The sequence below is a fragment of the Stegostoma tigrinum genome, chromosome 12 (assembly GCF_030684315.1).
Source record: "Stegostoma tigrinum isolate sSteTig4 chromosome 12, sSteTig4.hap1, whole genome shotgun sequence".
NCBI classification, from domain to species: domain Eukaryota; kingdom Metazoa; phylum Chordata; class Chondrichthyes; order Orectolobiformes; family Stegostomatidae; genus Stegostoma; species Stegostoma tigrinum.
Window position 1 is genome coordinate 35427493 of NC_081365.1, and position 19283 is coordinate 35446775.

A 19283-nucleotide genomic window follows, 5' to 3' on the forward strand; every position below is an offset into this window, starting at 1 on the left:
AGCTGTGCTAAATTTGTCTCGAGCCTTGGTTAGACTGCACCTCTGTGCATTCATAGTTATGCAGTGTAAAAGACATACATGCACCTGAAAAGGTGCAAAGAAATACAAATATGGTGCTAGAAATATGTATAGCAATGGGTAAGCTCAATCTCTTAAGAGAAAGCTGAAGAAAAAACAAATAAAAGTTGTTTAAGATTAAGAGTGACAGAGTAAATGCAGAGAAAGTCTTTCCTTTTGTGGAGATGTTCAAGACCAGACATGTCAATATGAAATAGTCACCAAGAAATCCAGTGAGTACTTCAGAAGAAATTTCTTTATAACTAAAAAGGGGTGATAATGTAGAACTTGCTACCAGAGAGAATGGTTTAAGTGATTATAGTTAACCCCTGCTTAAGCATTGACTCGCTTAATGTTCTTTTACTTTAATGATGCTGACAAAATTGTGTCAATGTATCCGTTTAATGCTGCGAACTTCACTTTAAAGTCATTTCCCGTTCTTTTGCTTGCCTGCTCACAAAATGTTATCCTGAGGGCTTTTCCCACTGTCCAAAGTCCTGAAGGCCTCTCAGCACAAAAGTCTACTACCAATGCCAATTAGATAGATTCCTACGCCTGCTATGCATGTAATGGAACGTTAGGTATGAATATAGCTTAACTATTGATAATCTTGAGGCTCACTGCATTTTCAGTGTAGTTATATGTCATTGATGTATATTCAACTTATTGTTACATTATAAGTGCTTATTTTTGAGATTGTCAGTTACATTGAAAGCTATTGATTAACTCTTGTCAGTTACCAAAGTTGGCCTCTATGTGTAGTTGAAGAACAGATTCTGCTCAGAATGTCTAATTTTAAACTGAAGTTTTTGACAGCATGGTGAAGTGAAAGCATTGAAAATGATTTCTAGAATTCTGTAGGGTTTTTGATGTAAAACTTGAATGCTTTATTATTGTGTTGTGAAAATGATATGCTAGCAAAATTTAACGTGAATCTTGACGAATGTGCATACCTAATTGCATGTTTTTCTGTTGCTGCAGATTTTTTACTAGCCTTGTGTTACTCGATCTAATCAATGAAGTTCCTCTTGGAATTGTTGCAAAGAAATATCACTGCAGTCGAGGACAGCTTCAATCTCTGCAGCATTCTGCAGCAACCTATGCAGGCAAGAGTTATAAAAAGTGACAAAACAGCTCTGAGTGAAAGCTGTATATGCTGCTTTTGATCAGAGTTGGCTATAGTTCTCTTCTTTGATTTGCTCTGGAGTAACACAGTTCTTTCCTAACTCTACTTGACAGCAATGAAATTATTAACTGATCTTTTGTATCTTCAACAGGTATGATAACAGCATTTACTAATCGACTCGGTTGGCACAATATGGAGCTGCTACTGTCACAGTTTCAAAGCCGTCTTAGTTTTGGTGTTCAGCGACAACTTTGTGATCTGGTGCGGATTTCTTTGCTGAATGCACAGCGTGCTCGAGCCTTGTATGATGCTGGATTTGGCTCTGTATCTGAGCTGGCACAGGGGAACCCTGCTGATGTAGAAACTGCTCTGAGAAAAGCTGTCCCATTTAAAAGGTATAACTTTAACAGAATATGTAATTATTTGAGCTCTAAGATTTATAAATCTATAGATATGGGTATATCAATAAACCTTACAACCCAATTGAATTGATTTTGTGCAGGAGTGAAATTATAAAAATAAATTAGAAAAGCAAAGAAGGGACTAAAAAAATTGGCAGCAAGTGAATAGAAAAGGAATCATCAAAAATGGCAACCTTTATGTGGAGACACAGGAAATGCTCTGAATGAAGATGGCGCATTTGTGCTCACAAAAGAGGAACTAGAGTCACAGAATCATAGAGCATGGAAACAGACCCTTTGGTCCAACTTGCCCGTGACAGCCAGGTATCCTATATAAATCTGGTCCATTTGCCAGTATTTGGCCCATATTTCTCTAAACCCTTCCTATTCATATACCCATCCAGATGCCTTTTAAATGTTGTAATTGTACCAGCCTCCACCACTTCCTCTGGCATTTAATTTCATACATGTAAAAAGGTTGCCCCTTAGGTCCCTTTTAAATCATTCGCCTCTCACCTTAAACCTATGCTGTCTGGTTTTGGACTCCCCCACCCTAGGGAAATGGCCTTGCCTATTTACCCTATCCATGCCCCTCATGATTTTATAAACCTCTATAACGTCACTGCTCAGCCTTTGAAGCTCCAGGGAAAATAGCCCCAGCCTACTCAGCGCCTCCCTATAGCTCAAACCCTCTGACACTGACAACATCCTTGTAAATCTTTTCTGAACCCTTTCGAGTTTCACAACATCCTTCCTATAGCAAGGAGACAAGAATTGCACACAGTATTCCAACAGCAGCCGAACCAATGTCCTATATGGCTGCAACATAACCTCCTACTCCAATTCTCAGTGCACTGACCAGTAAAGGCAAGCATAACAAACGCTGCCTTCACTCTCTTACCTACCTGTGACTAGTGCAGACACTGTAATTAAGGAGGAGGAATGTAAGATATTTGATGGAATGAAGCATGAACTAAAAAATAATGAGGAGCTTAGTGGCTTTGAACATGGTGAAATTTGTCCCAGGCTGTTAAGAGAAATAGGGAAAAGCTAGTGAAGGTGTTGACCTAGATTTCCCAACACTCCCTAGCTACAAGCATAGTGCAAAAGAACCAGAGAGCAGTGAGACAGACTGACAAATGGCTGGCCAATCTTGGTCAACTGTGAGGAGAAAATTAATACCACTTAAAAGCTCAAATTAATCAAGGACAGTCAGCATAGACTGATAAGGAAGATGGTTCTAAGTTGAATTTTTGTTGGTAAATGTAGAAGGCAAAGCCACTTGAAGTACTGTGCTTAGTGTAGCCTCTGTGGACCTCAGCAAAACTTTTGAAAGGGAGCTACCTACCAGACTGCTCAGAAAGGTTAAAAACATGGCGACAAGTGGGATTCAGAGTTGGCTCAGTGGTTGGAAGCAGTGTACTGGTGACAAGAAAGCTATTTCAGTGGGATCCTCAACTGAGTGGATAGTTTTTTCAGAACATTTCTACATTCTGTAAACTTGCATGCTTCTGATAAATTTAAAGTTTGTGATAGTTTCGGTAATAAAGCTTGCAATAATCCTATCATCGTACCAGAAATGAACTTACCAGCAAACTAAGTACTTGTGTTGAGAAAATAAATATTGAAGCTCAAAAATTGTTCACTAAAGGATTATTCTTTTGTTTTGTACATCAGTTCCAGGAGAGCAGTTGATGAGAGTGAATGTGAAGCTCTAGAGCGCAGGAAAACACGATGTATCTGGGTGAGTGGAAGGAAAGGACTAACTGAAAGAGATGCTGCTATCCTGGTTGTGGAAGAGGCCAGGAATCTTCTTCAACAAGATCTAGCTTCAATGGGTATTGAATGGACCCCTGACCGGTTGCTAACTGTAGTACAGCAGGAGCCTCCCCTGGCAGCTGCTGCGCCTGGGAATGGTCTGGAATATTGTAATGTTGCACCCTTAAATCCAAATTCAGTAGTACCGGAAGAAAGCCATGGAGTTCCAGATATTTCAGTCACTGACTCATTGGAACATATTGCTACCAAGACTGAAGTGTGCTATGACAAGAATGCAGGAAACCTGGATTCTAGTTACAGTAGGGAATCCACTAACAAGCAGCCACCAAATGGTCTTACTGAGGAAAAGATTGGATCAGTTGACGGGCAATGTGAGATGACTGTGGAGAGTTTGAATCTATCAAAAGTTGGGCAGCATTTTTTCAATGACATACAATCTGTAAAAACCATTATCAATGCAAATAATTCCTTTCCAGTGACTAATGACAAAACAAGTGTTGGGGATGCTAAAAATAAGAAGAATGTTGGAGAAAATACAGCTCAAACCCTGCACCACATTCGAGCTGAGAGCAATGCCATTGATGCTGTAAATCACAAAGTACATGGGCATCCAGTAACTGTTAGTGAGGAAAATAATATACATGACCTAAATGTTGTTGATGGCAAGTCTTCTGTGATGCATTCTGTTACAGGAGTATTTGATGAGAGCTTTCAGTTGGATTCACAGATTGAAAAGATAATAGAGCAAGCTACTACCACTGAGTTGTTGCCCAATTGTGAAGATCAGCAAGATACTAAAAGATCTAAGCTAACCGGCAATTTCAGGCCAGAAAGTGGTGAGAGGTTAGTTACTATTGGAACTAATGCAAAGCAATCCAGCAGTAACACTTCAAATGGAAGTGAGATATCAAAACATAAGTCTGCAGCAAGTGAGAAAACACTTCAACTAGCACATCCTAGTTTTTCTGATGGTCATCTACGAAGCTCTAGGAAAGGAGAGTTTTCCAATTTAACTAAATCCATAATAGGATCACCTAATAGTCTTCCAGCTCCATCATCTGAAACAGGTCCCTCTTCATTGAAAACCAATGATTTTTCTTTAACTGATACCCAGCTGCAGAATTTCATGTTAAATTATAAGACCCCAGCTTCTATTGAAGAAAGTGTCCCAGCTGTTACAGTTCAAAAATTAAATAGCGTACTGGATATTCCAAGTTGCAATGAAGGACAGCTCCAGTTACAAGAGCTTTGTGCCCATTCTAGTACTGATTATAAGACAAATCTGAATATCAGTGACAGCTTATTTGATAGTTTTACAGAAGTTTCCTCCAGTGATGATATGTATGCACATATATTTCCACCTGGCCAGCAATCTCTACCTAAAACAGATATGAACCTGGAAAATCAGCCTTCCCATAGGCCGGTAATAAACGATGGAATACAGGATCAGAATAACATACAGAAAACTGTTGCTGAAGCTCCTGAAAAATATTTACGTTGGAATGAGTTGTCCTTCAATCTCTCTGATTTTAGAGATTCCTACCAAAATGGAAATTCTGGCAATCATTGCCTAGGGGGCTTAAGGATGTACAATCTGGACAATGATACATCTGACATTGCCGAGAGTCTAGGTTTACGAGAACAGGAGAAGTTGAATAGTCTGATAGAAAGTGGCAAACCACATCAGGGCACATTAAGTAAAGAGTTGTCTGACTGTTTGCTGGAAAGTAAGGTGGCAGATAACAGGAAATGGATGCAGTCAGACACTCAACTTGATCGAAGTCCAGAGATAAATGAGCTACTAAATCAATTGCCAGCTACTTTGGATCAGAAATATTCAAGTGTAAATGGACAAACCAATGATCAGGAGAAGGACCACTGTTTGAGAAATCTCTTGGAAATGTATGGTTTTCCAAACTATGCAGCACAAACATCTGAAACTCCAAATCTACAGCATGTGCTGGTGTTATGTCAGACAGAGAAGTCAGCTATTAAGGTCTCACCAAATCACAGCCGAGAAACAGACGCAAATAACCAGTCTGCACTTTTAGAAACGGACAAACTGGCAGGGTCCAGACCAGACAGTCGGAATGAAGTGCCTCCCACACCACCCAATGAACCTGTGACTCCCAGAATCAAAACCTCTTCGACTGCAGTGACAGCTGAAAAATGCCAAAAACGATCTTTACCATTAACAACGTACGTTTGTTCTTTTCATCATTCTGATTTTGGGAGAGAAGAAACAGGAAGTTCCCAATCACATTATATTAACTGTAGTCCTGTGATGGATGGTAATGATGATGTTGATGGCTGTTTCGTAGGGGAAGGGTTTTCACTTCAGCTTTCACAAGACCACTTATCGCCACCGCCCAGCTCTTGCAGTGCAGAAACATTCACCATTATTGATGTGGCGAGTAGTCGAGCCCTATTCCATACATTTATAAAGGAGTGGAAAACGAAACCAAGATTCTCTCTCTCAGCTGCTTGTGAGAAAAAGGCACACGTTTTGTCACCCAGCTCAGAGATAGGTGGCAGGTTTAAGCAAGGTGCGTAATTTGATCTGTATTTATGAAACATAGCAATCCCCGTAGTAACAGACTGCTCTTGATGGTCCTTTTGCCATATTTCATATTGTACAAATTTACTTCAAAGTCTGTGTTTCCTGTTCAGATATTGCCACACAGAAATTTTCTAAGCTGTCTTCTGCTGACTGAGGGAAATCAGTTTCTCTAAATGGCAAAGGAGTTTGAATGTAACTTATTTCTGTTCCCTACTGCTAATGAATACTTCTAATCTGCCTCAATAGGATATCTTGTTGCTAATAAAAAAAAGAAAGTAACACTTCTCTTAACCATTCTATGGCAGCTCAAAGATTACCAAATTGGTGCGGACTTATGGTCACTTTTTAATTTTGTTGTGATTCCACGCCCACTGGAACCGTAATGAGAGAGGCCAGGCTTATTTGGGTTAAGAGCCACACCACTTGAAGAGAAGGGTCGGTGTAACTTGCTTCTGAGCCCAGGTTTTTCTAGACTTGTATCAAAGCCCTGTACCATCTAGCTCACTTAAGATTTTTTTTTAAATCAACTTGCTAAAATCAGACATTATTGGACAAATACCCTGTTTTTGCAATGGATAAGGAAACCATTCAAATTTTCTGAAGCTTTTTAATGTTACTTGTAAAATCTGTATCGCTCATTGCTGTAAATATCTTCATTAGCTCATCTCTCAAACAACTTGACATTGTCAGTGTCTATTGACATAAGGTGGTGCCAATTACATTGTTAGGAACTTTGCTGTGTACTAAGCAAAGAGAGACTATGTGTATTTATTGATGGCTATTTGGCTAAATAAATTTGCATCAAACATCTGCATTTGAACACTAGAGACAATTGGAGTCCAGAAAGGAATTCATTTTTCTGTATGATTATGCAGAGACACAGAATTGTTGGTGTGTGGAAGAAGACCATTTGACCCACTGTGTCTGCACCATCAATATGTAGAATTTTAATTTTATTTTAACGTCTATAATTATTTTCTAGACAAGACTGCTGCAAAAGTTCGGGCCAAGACAAATGGATTTGAAGTGAGCAGCCACAAAGGCCTTGTTATAGTGGGTTTGTGCGTGTCATGGGGAGGGAAGGATGCTTACTACATCTCATTGCAGGAGACTCAGGAAATTACTGGTAAGAAAATGGCTTAATTAACAGCTTAGGTCAATCTAAATTAGTCTGAAAAATCTTTGCCCTAGATTGGTTTGTTTAGAATACCCTTTCTCCCAACGATCAAATATCTTAACCCAGCTAGGCTGCAAATTCAGCACTGATTATAATTCACTTTGTTGTTATTCAACTACATACAAAATAATTATTGTACTATTGAAGCTGCAGTTCCTGTTACACTCCTAAATGTGCTTTGGTGCATCTTACTATGTTAAAGGGGCACTATATAATCAGCAATGATCCTACTCATTGCTGGAAATGCCCCCATTAGTTCATCTCTCAAACTTCCTTGGATAAGCATATGGATAATGATGGGATAGCATAGGGGGATGGGCTTAGATTAGTTGACAGTTTGGCGCAACGTCGCGGGTCGAAAGGCCTGTTCTGCGCTGTATTGTTCTATGTCCTATTGAAGAGTGGCGCAGGCTTGAAGGGGTGATCGGCCAACTCCTGCTACTATTTTCTATGTTTCTATCATCCTTTTTTAAAATTCCTTTTAAAAGGTGACTTAAGCAACAGTTTGGCTCCTCCGCCTCTCGACCCTGAGCTGTCTGTGAAAGAAAGGCTTCTTTATATACGTTCATGTTTACAGCAAGATGCAACAGCTGATGGACAGCGCTCTGTTATTACTTATGACTTCAAGCAACACTACAAAACTCTCGTTGAGGCTTGCAACATCTCCATGGAAGGCATCTATGAAGATCCAAAGGTTTCAATTAATTTTTACTGGGATTTTGAGCCATTTGGAAATGAACTAGCTTCCATTTCAGATCTGAAATGCCACTTTGAGAGCTGAACTGAAGTAAATATTTGTTTTCCCTTCCAGGTAGCATGTTGGCTGCTAGATCCTGGATCCAAAGAGAGAACAATTCATAACATGGTGACCAATTTTCTCCCCCAGCAGCTTTCATTACTGGAAGGTGTAAGCACCAGCCATGGTATTCAGAGTCTTGGGCTGGCTGCAAACACTGATGTCTCTGGGCGAACCAGAGCCTCTATAGAGTCAGTACTGGTCTACAGTATAATGAATCAACTTCATTTGCTGCTTGAGAAAGAAAATCTGCAAGGTAAGTTGGGGATCCTGTGATATAATATTGTGCAGGACTAAGTCATACCTTGAGAAATAGAGATTGGATTGTTTAATAGCATCTTTTGGACAAATCGTCATATTTGGCTTAAATTCTGTTTTAAAATTTCACTGTTGAACCATCCAAATTTGGGAAATGATTAAAATCAATGGCAGTTAATTGAGATACTCATTAAAGGAGACTGCAACAGAATGAAGCTAAGAATAAGTATGTGTGGAATTTAACACGTAAAAGTGAAAGGTGATGCATTTTGGCAGAGGGATTAGTGAAAGCAATATAGATTTGATGCCATAGTTCTACATCTTATGGAGGACAGAGCAATCTGGAAATTTGTGTATACAGATCTTTGAAGGTAGCATATCATATTGAGAAAGTAGTTAGAGGTATTGAGTACAAATATAGAGAGATCCTGGTGAAGCTTATCTAAGAAGGCCACAACTAGGTAAGCTAGATGCTAGTTAGGAAAGAAACTGGAGAATTGAAGGATTGAACAGTGCTTGGAAAGCTAGTGTGGGAGGAAGGGCATCAGATTCCTGAAGCATTAGGATTAGTTCTGAGGAAAATGGAACATCTACAAGACAGGCACTTTATGGCTGAAAAAGACTGAGGTAAATATTGCAGGGAGATTTGCTGCTGCTGTTGGGGACGATTTAAACAAAATTGTCAGCAGGTTTGGAACCTGAGAGAAGATTCAGATTCAATTACGTGTTTTAAAGCCTGGAGAGTAATCCTATTCGATTGATGATCAGTTTAAGCTAATAATACTATTCAAATGTATAGTGCCTTTAATGTAATGAAACATCTCAAGACGCATCACAGGAGCTTTATAAAATGAAGTATGTGACTGACCCATGTATGAGGACATTATACTACATTACCAAAGTCTTTTAAAGAGAGAAACACAGTGGAGTGTGTAGAAAGGAAATTTCAGAGCTTTTGGCTGAGGAAGCTGAAGGCCCAGCGCCAACTATAGAGCAGTTAAAATTGGGGATGATCATAAGTCAGGAATTAGAGAAATGCAGACATCTCTGAAAGTCGTGGAGCTGCGATGCCAGATTACAGAAATAGGAAAGGTTGAGACCAAAAAACGATTAGTAAATTACAAAAAGAATTTTGAACTTAAGATGTTACTCGAACAAGAGCCAGTGCAAGTCAGCAAATGATAGATGTTGGGACGTTGGGTGAGTTGACGCTAACACAGTTTGAATGAGCTCAAGCTTACAGAAGTGGGAATTTGGGAGTCTGGTCTGCAGTGCATTGGAATAGTCAGTCAGCCTCGACATCACAACTAGCTTTCCCTGCACTAGGTATTTTAGATTGTCATGTTCAACTGTACTGAATCCTATTGCAGAGACATAAATGAGATTTCAGCAGCAATTCAACCAAGTTAGGCAATGGCTAAGGGAGAACTAGGCAGTCTTAGGGATGGCGTGAATATGGATGGAAGGTCATCAGCGGGTCAGGTATGATATCAGGTTCGAACTGTCTGTTTAATCTCCCAAGAAACGACAATGAATCACTCCCTCTACTCTTCCCCCAAGAAAACCCCAAATTTCCAATCCTGCAATAGAATAGGACAGACAAAGCTCTAGAAACAAAAGCCTTTGCACTAATTTAGGAGAATTCTCTTATGAAATACCTTCACAGTGGTGTAAAATTTTCTGGCATGCAATTTTCTTTATTCTGTTGCAGATACGTTTTGGAATGTTGAAATGAAGACTCAATATTGCTTGGCCTTGCTGGAGATGAATGGAATAGGATTCAGTACGGCTGAATGTGAGAACCAGAAATGTCTAATGCAGGCTAAGCTAGCTTTCATAGAGACACAGGCTTACCAGCTGGTAGGCCACAGCTTCTCTCTGACCAGTCCTGATGATATTGCTGAGGTAAGATTGTAACGTACGCCTGCAGTAGTGTTGAGTGTGGGTTAGTTTTTATTAAGAGATTAGGTGAGGGTATAAGGTATCTTTTGCCCTTACACCTGAAAAATTGTCATTTGAGTTGACTCTCTTATGTCCATTTCAGTGTAATGTTCGAATTGCAGTTTCTGTTTGGACTAATTTCAGGTCCTGATACTGGTAATGTTTTTGATAGAATTTAGACTTAACGTTGGGTTGAAGTATAAATGTACTATGCATGCATCCAGGTTCCAGGGTTTAGATCTTTCATTAAGGCCAGGGAAGGTGGTAAAAGAGGGGGAGGTTTGGCATTGTTAGTCAAGGACAGTATAACGGTGGCTGAAAGAACCTTTGATGAGGACTCGTCTACTGAGGTGGTATGGGCTGAGGTTGCCGATGAAGGTTTGTCGACTGAGTCAGTATGGGTGGAAGTTAGGAACAGCAAGGGAGCAGTCATCTCATTGGGGGTTTTCTACAGACCTCCAAATAGCAGTAGGGAGATCAATGAACTCATAGGCCAGCAGATTGTTGAAAAGTGCAAACGTAGCAGGGTTGTTGTTATGGGTGATTTCAACTTTCCCAAGATAGATTGGAACCTCCTTAGTGCAGATGGTTTGAATGGAGCTGTTTTTGTCACGTGTGTTCAGGAGGGTTTCCTTACTCAGTATGTGGACAGGCCAACGATGGGGGAGGCCATTTTGGCTTTGGTGCTCGGCAATAAGCCAGGACAAGTGTCAGATCTCGTGCTGGGAGATCACTTTGGCGACAGTGACCACAACAGCCTCACATTCACCATAGCCATGGAAAGGGATAGGAGCAGTTACCAGGGTAAGACATTTAACTGGAGAAAAGGAAACTATGATGCAATCAGGCAGGAGTTGGGAAGTACAGATTGGGAGCAATTGTTCCACAGAAAGGGCACAACAGACATGTGGAGACTGTTTAAGGAGCAGTTGTTGCGAGTGATGCATAAATTTGTTCCTCTGGGACAGATAAGAAGGGGTAAGATTAAGGAGCCTTGGATGACGGGAACAGAGGTGCTTCTCGTCAAAAGAAAAAGGCAGCTTACGTAAGGTGGAGGAAGCAAGGGTCTAGCACAGCTTTAGATGATTACAGGCTTGCTCGGAAGGAGCTCAAAAGTAGACTGAGGGGGGCCTGGAGGGGGCACGAAAAAGGCCTGGCAGGAAGGATTAGGGAGAACCCAAAGGCATTTTACTCATACGTGAGGAATAAGGGAATGATCAGGGAGAAGGTAGGGCCGATCAGGGATAGTGTAGGGAACTTGTGCGTGGAGTCTGAGCAGATAGGGGAAGCCCTAAATGAGTTTTTTGCTTCGGTTTTCACTAAGGAAAGGGACCTTGTTGTGAATGAGAACTTTGAGGACCAGGAAAACAGGCTTGAACAGATCGAGATTGAGGAAGTTGATGAACTGGAAATTTTGGCAAACATTAAGATTGATAAGTCCCCAGGGCCAGACCAGGTTTATCCTAGGTTGCTCCGGGAAGCGAGAAAGGAGGTTGCTAAGCTGCTGGCAAACGTCTTTGCTTCCTCACTCTCCACGGGAGTCATACTAGAAGATTGGAGGGAGGCCAATGTTGTTCCTCTTTTCAAGAAAGGGAATAGGGAAATCCCTGGAAATTATAGACCAGTCAGTCTTATGTCTGTGGTCAGCAAGGTTTTGGAAAGAATTCTGAGGGATAGGATTTATGACTATTTGGAAAAGCATAGCGTGATTAAAGGGAGTCAGCATGGCTTTGTGAGGGGCAGGTCATGGCTTTGTGAGGGGCAGGTCATGCCTCACAAATCTTAGAGTTCTTTGAGGAGGTCACGAGACAGGTTGATGAGGGTCGAGCAGTGGATTTGGTGTATGTGGACTTCAGCAAGGCATTTGATAAGGTTCCCCATGGCAGGCTCATTCGTAAAGTCAGGAGGTATGGGATACAGGGTGATTTGACTGTCTGGATTCAGAATTCGTTGGCTGACAGGAGGCAGAGAGTGGTTGCTGATGGTAAGTATTCTGCCTGGAGGTCAGTGCTGAGTGGTGTCCCACAGGGCTCTGTTCTTGGGCCTCTGCTCTTTGTAGTTTTTATAAATGACTTGGATGAGGAGGTTGAGGGGTGGGTTAGTATGTTTGCTGATGACACAAAGGTTGGAGGTGCCGTTGATAGTATCGAGGGCTATTGCAGGCTTCAGTGAGACATTGACAGAATGCAGAGCTGGGCTGAGAAATGGCAGATGGAGTTCAACCTGGATAAATGCGAAGTGATGCATTTTGGAAGGTCGAACTTAAATGCTGAATATAGGATTAAAGGCAGGATTCTCGGCAGTGTGGAGGAACAGCGGGATCTTGGTGTTCAAGTGCATAGCTCCCTCAAAGTTGCCGCCAGGTGGATAAGGTTGTTAAGAAAGCATATGGTGTTTTGGCTTTCATTGACAGGGGGATTGAGTTTAAGAGCTGCGAGGTTATGCTGCAGCTCTACAAAACCCTGGTGAGACCACACTTGGAATATTGTGCCCAGTTCTGGTCGCCCTATTATAGGAAAGATGTGGAGGCTTTGGAGAGGGTGCAAAGGAGGTTTACCAAGATGCTGCATGGACTGGAGGGCTTGTCTTATGAGGAGAGTTTGACTGAGCTTGGACTTTTCTCTCTGGTGAGAAGGAGGAAGAGAGGTGACGTGATTGAGGTGTACAAGGTAATGAGAGGCATTGATAGAGTCGATAGCCAGAGACTTTTCCCCAGGGCAGTATTGACTGCCGCGAGGGGTCATAGCTTTAAGGTGTTAGGAGGAAGGTATAGAGGAGACGTCAGAGGGAGTTTCTTCACCCAGAGAGTTGAGCGCGCATGGAATAGTTTGCCAGTGGTAGTTGTGGAAGCAGAGTCATTAGTGACATTTAAGCGACTGCTGGACATGCACATGGACAGCAGTGAATTGAGGGGAATGTAGGGTTAGGTTATTTTACTTTTGGATTAGGATTATTCCACAGCACAACATCGTGGGCCGCAGGGCCTGTACTTGCTGTACTTTTCTATGTTCTATGTTCTATGTTCGTTCGATTGAAACTTAAAGTACGTGCATTAACATTTCATTCTAACCACCATACTTTGGTCCACCTTTTTATAAAATTAGGATTTTATATATGATCCAAATGAACCTTTCGTCACAGCCAGTAGATTTCACTGCATCGATTATTTTAATATAATCTCTACAGGGGTTTCAGTTCAGTACAAATACTTGCAAAATAATCAATAGTGTGAAATGTCATACAGGAAGCCTGTAAACTTGTTTACAAGAACATAAGAGAAAGGAGCTGGAGTAGATCATGTGGCCTATCAAGACTGCCTCATCATTTGCCCTATTTTCTGGCCCAGTCTCCATTTCCTCTGATTCCATGAGAAGACAAACTTTGTCTACTTCTGTCCTAATGTTTCTCAGACTCGGCAATTTAATTCGTGTTGCAGGTTCTGTTTTTGGAGCTCAAACTTCCTCCCAATGGGGATACCAATACTAATGGCAAGAAGACACTTGGTTCCACAAGGAGAACAGGAGGGTGTCTCAGGCTGGCCAAACAGTTCAGCACAAATAAGGTAATTGGCTGGTTCTTGTGCAAATCTTTGTACCTTCTTAATTCAAAGAAAAATAAGTAAATTGTTGGGAATTACATTTTAGAAATGGGAACAGGAATACATTTCAATATTTGTTTACAAGATAAATTAAGAGTGAGCAATAGAAGTGAAGTGAGGTATGGATCCATGAATTATAGATTATGAGAAAGATTACACGGTGAAACATGAAAGTTTAATAGATGTCCTGCTAAGAGTTGGAATAAATTGTGAAGACATGAGGCATTTGAGGAATCTTTATTGGCAACAGCAAGCAACAATAAGAGTTAGTGAATTAAAAGCAATAACTATCATAGGACTAGTGAAATAAAGAATGGTGTGTTACATCACACAGGCTTTTTAATATGTAAACTGAATTTATTGAATTTAATCTTGAATTATTACTCAGGATAACAAAGGTCCATAAAAATTGATAAACAGCTGAAGGTTTATAGTACAAGTTGCTGACACAGAAGGTAAATCAGATTTTAGATTATGAGTTAAAGGTAAATAAATAATATCTGTAAGTTAATGCTGTATGCAAAGAAAAGAATCATAGGTTTGTTTGTATGAACAATATAAAAATGGAAAATGCAAATTAAAAACAAGAAATCAAGCAAAGAATAGTAATTCAAGAATTACAGAGCAATAATTCACAAAGGACCATAGTCATCTCTCTTCATTCGAGAGAAATAATTAGTAATCAGTAGCTTCAGCAAAATGTCTCCATGAACATGAGGTGAGGTGAAGAGGTAGGTCTCTGAACTGTCATTGTACAGGGACTGATCCTACACTGTTGGCTTTATTTCACACCACACTCTAGTCATAAAGCTAATTGAGTGAACCAAAAAATGTAAGATGGCTGCACCTTTTGCCTTGTGGTACAGTAGAAAAGAATATGTGGAAATATTTTTACGCTCAAATGATTAATACAAAAGTCTCTAAGCCAGCAAGGAATAACACAAAGATGCCAAGAAGAAAGTGCATGTTTATCTCATCCAAGTCTATCACATCTAGACAGTAAAACCCTGTTACATATGGAATGGAGACTATTATTTAGAGTCATTTTATGTATTTTTGAAATAATATGTCAGTTGTCCGCTATTTTTGTAGTGCTTTTGATATGTTATACCTATTTCACATACGCTTTTAGAAGTTTGTCTTTTATAAATCTGATCGGTAATTTATCTATTATACCATTCAATGTTTTAGGAAGTATTGGAGAAATTAAAGCCACTTCATCCTTTGCCAGGCTTAATCTTGGAATGGAGGAGAATTACTAATGCAATGTCCAAAGTGATATTTCCCCTGCATCGAGAGAAACACCTGCATCCTCAGTTGGGAATGGAGAGGATCTACTCTATTTCTCAGACGCATAGTGCAACAGGTAAATGCTGATTTCTGTGTCCTGTGTCAAAGCAAATGATACATGTTGTGTGATTCAGTGAGCCTTGATACAGAATTTGCATCAATAAATACTCTTTATAACATTGATCTTTTCTTCAATGCAGTGGAAATGCAAGCCCTCAGGAAAGTTTCGAGTCCTTGTAAATTGGAAAATGCATACAATTCTGCAAACCTAATTTTAAACAACGAGATGCCGCCATTTTGCATTCTATACTTTCCCAGCTGGCACACAAACTCCCTGATTTCATTATTTGGAGTAAAGAGCAGAAAAAAGACAAAGCCACACAATATGACCAAGCATGCAGTTTTATTGCATTGCAAATGAAATGGAAATCTGGCTAAAATATTCATTGTGTTTCTTCACCTCATTCCTGAGGAAGGGCCACTGGACCCGAAACATTAACTCACAGATGCTGCGGCAACTTCTGCTTTTATTGTTGTTGAGACTTGTAGCCCAGTTGAAATTGGGCTTTTTGCGGAAAAAAAGAACAGAATAATAAGTTAATTCTGATCAGATTGTGCCATAATTACATGATTTATCACAAGATTTCACAAACATCGTTTTATAATTGTTTCTCATTCTAATGAAGGAAATGTAATGAAACATTTTGTTACAGATTTTGTGATACTTGATTTCTATTGGCTTTCCTTTTGAATGTTTTCATTTGATCTTGAACCCACTCTCTTATTTGATTAGGTCGAATCAGCTTTATGGAGCCAAATCTGCAAAATGTGCCAAAGGATTTTGAAATTGAAATGCCGACAGTGATCAGAGAGAGTCCTCCCTCTCAGGGAACAAGCAAATCAGCTGTATCGACAAGATTCAGGTACCTCTTCCAAATGAGATCCTCACAGAGCTCACCTTTCATGGAGCAAAGTAGTAATTTGTTCTTTAGATGACGCTTTGTGACTTTCATATATTTTTGGATTATCCATCTGTAACCAAGATGGTTCATTTAAGGAGATAACAAGGTGTAGAGCTGGATAAACACAGCAGGGCAAGCAGTCTTGGTGGAGCAGGAAAGCTGATGTTTTGGGCCTAGACCCTCCTTATACCTGTTTACTTATTTATCACTGTAACTTCACAGCGAAAGTATAGAACAGATATTTATTACCGTATAGCAACAGATAGAGATTATGTATGATAGAGAACCTTGATCTATAGCCATCTTTATCTAGCTACATGTAAACATACAACATTTTACATCCTAGATATTTACATTATTTGTAGTTTAAAAGTACAATAGTATTCTGCTTGTTTTCCTTTCCTGTAACAATTTTGAGAGTTTGGTTTATTTTGTTTTCTCCTGCTTAGTTCTTAAATCTTTACAACATTTTCATCATTTCTGCTCCTTTCTTAACTACTGACTCTGGCTATAATAAAGATTTTCAATACATTAGAACATAGAATATTTTATAAACAATGTCCAAGGCAACACCATAACCTTAGTATGTCCTGTCCTTCTGGCAGCATTGAAGGAACAGAGGTGTTGCCATAATGGTATAAAATCGGGAGGGAGTCTTCAATATTTACTCAAGACGCCATGAAGTCTTGTGGCATCAGGCTAAACATGCAAAGAAAACCTGCTAATTGCCATGTACCATTTCCTTTTGGCTGATCGCTTCCATATTTAACACTACCTGGAGGGTGGCAAAGGCATAGAATGGACTCTGGCTCAGGTTTTCAATGACCATCAGTAAGAGTGGCTCAGCCGCACTGGTACTGACCTAGCTGGTCTGGTCCTAAAGGACATTGCTACTATATGGGACCTGTGGCAGGTGGTGAGCGAACTAAAAAGAGGGGAAAATTTACTTGATTTAATCGTCACCAATCTGTCTTCCTTCCACAAATACATCTGTTGGTGACAGGAGTAATCACCTCATAATCCTTATAAAGACAGTTCTGTATTCGCATTCAGGATACCCACCGTTGTGTCACATGGTACTACCACTGTGCTAAATGGGATAAATTTCAAGCGGATGTAACAATTCAAGATCGGGCATCCATGAGGCATTGTACTCCATTAATAACAGCAGAATTGTACTCCAACACAATCTGTAAACTCATGGTCTAGCAATCCCCACTCCTCCCCTATGTTACTATTCCCATAAAGCCAGGGGATCAATCCTGATTCAATAAAGAGTGCAGGAGGGCATGCATGAAGTTCTACCATCTATAACTAAAAATGAGGTGTCACCCTAGTAAAGCTACAGTACAGGATTGCTTGTGTGCCAACCAGTAAGTGATAGAGCTAAGTGGTTCTGTAATCAAAGATCAGATCTATGTTTAGTAATCTTGTCACATCAGTGATGAATAGTTTTTGTTATTCATTCATGACATGTGGATATCACTGGCTGGCCCAGCGTTTATTGTCCATCCCTTGTTGCCTTTGAGAAGGTGGTAGTAAGTTGCTTTCTTGAACTGCAGTGGCCCGTTTATTGTAGGGAAACCCACTGATGCACAGTAGTAGCCGTGTGTACAGTTTACAAAATGCTCTGCAAAAGTCCATCAAAGCTTCTTAGCCAGTATTTTCCAAACCCATAACCACTACCATTTAAAAGGACAAGGGCAGCAAATTCATGGCAGCAACACCACCTGCAAGTTCTCTCCAAGCTAGTCACCATCCTGACTTGGAAATACATCACCATTCCTTCAGTGTCACGGGGTCAGAATCCTGGAACTTTTTCATCCTTCCCGAAACCCTGCCCCCTGACCCCAACAGCCTTTATGGATCTATCTATACTAAATGAACTGAAGCAGTTCAAGAAGGTAGGTCATCATCAAGTGCAGCTTAGGATAGCTCATAAATGCTGGCCCAGCCAGTGATACCCACATCAAACTAAGTAAGAATAAAATGCTCTCTTCAGTTCTCACAACCTGGAGATTTTTTTACTAATGACAAAATTAAAGACTGGAGATTTGTACAAACTAACTTACTCATCTGCTGTTATGAATTGGTGCTTCTGAACTGAAACCTGACTCTCAACTCCATCTACTAATGCACCCTCACCATTTCTTTCTGCCTAGGTCATTAAATTCAATATTGTTAACAGTTTGCAATTTACTTCCCAGGTATCTGACTGAGATGGTGACTTTTTTTTTATTAAATTTTACTTTCATACATCACCAGGATAACCAAACTGTAAAAATGAAACTTCATGATCTGTCAAGGCAGGTTTCAGTGTGTGATTTGACTTGTCTGGTGTTGTCATCAGTTGGGCTCACAAACTAACGTAAAATAAGTTAGCCTTTCTCTTGTACTTCAGGTTGCTTCCCGCTTGTTATTGCTGGCATGTTTTTGTTTTCCACCTTGCAGCCTCTCTTAACTTCCAAGGATAATATGTTTTATAAAAATAAATAGGAAGAACTGTGGATGTTCGAAATCTAAAACAAAAAAAGAAATTACTGGAAAATCTCTGCAGATCAGGTAGCATCCGTGGAGACAGATCTGTGGATAGTGTGTTTTTACATCCATGTGTGCTAGTAATTCTTGCACATTTCAAACATATTTTAAAAATTAACTTATGAACTAAATATCTGTGTGGAAACTAATAACTAGCTTTTCAGTGGTGCGACCTTGACTTTTAAAATTGACCTGATCTTTATAATTGCACTTGGCCTTATCACTGGTTTTGTAACTCATTGTGAAATTATATTGTGAGTAGCTGCATTGTAGGAGAACTTAGAAAATGAAATGCTTTTAAATTCTGCCTCATATACTTATGTTTCAGGAAAAGGAGGGTTCGTAGTACAATGACATCTTCCCGACAGATTATTTTGGATGATGGAAAGACTGAGAAAGAGCTGCCATTTGCAGTTAGCATAAGACATGCTTTTATTCCATTTTCAGGTAATTTGTATTTTTAAATAAATAATCAAAATTTAATTGTTTTGAAGGCAGAAATGCAGGAAATGCAAGACATGCAGTTGCAGGCCTTTTCAATCACTGGAGAGGGGAAGTTGTGCTTGAAATAGGAGGACATTTGGGATGTCTGGGAGTGGAACGCCCCATTTTGAGAGCAATGACATCTGTTTCAAGCCCAATAACTCCCACAGCTACCTTGACTATACCTCCTGTCACCCACCTTCCTGCAAGAATGCAATCCCTTACTCCCAATTCCTCCGCTATCGCTGCATCTGCACCAAAGATGGAGCATTAGACTCCTGGACATCCCGGATGGATCAAAAATGCATCTCTTGCAT

The 19283-nt window shown here is 40.0% G+C and overlaps 1 protein-coding gene across 2 annotated transcripts in view; it reads left to right on the forward strand.

The window, feature by feature from the left end:
• LOC125456754 (DNA polymerase theta) overlaps positions 1-19283 on the forward strand; it is an 84611-nt gene that overhangs the window by 41232 nt on the left and 24096 nt on the right. For both annotated transcript variants that reach the window (XM_048540138.2, XM_048540139.2), the window contains 11 exons: positions 1039-1163; positions 1335-1578; positions 3262-5909; positions 6906-7049; positions 7589-7794; positions 7912-8152; positions 9866-10059; positions 13532-13657; positions 14885-15059; positions 15777-15906; positions 18812-18930. In XM_048540138.2, the coding sequence (XP_048396095.2) occupies positions 1039-1163; positions 1335-1578; positions 3262-5909; positions 6906-7049; positions 7589-7794; positions 7912-8152; positions 9866-10059; positions 13532-13657; positions 14885-15059; positions 15777-15906; positions 18812-18930 (4352 nt within the window). The remainder of the gene's footprint in view (positions 1-1038; positions 1164-1334; positions 1579-3261; positions 5910-6905; positions 7050-7588; positions 7795-7911; positions 8153-9865; positions 10060-13531; positions 13658-14884; positions 15060-15776; positions 15907-18811; positions 18931-19283) is intronic.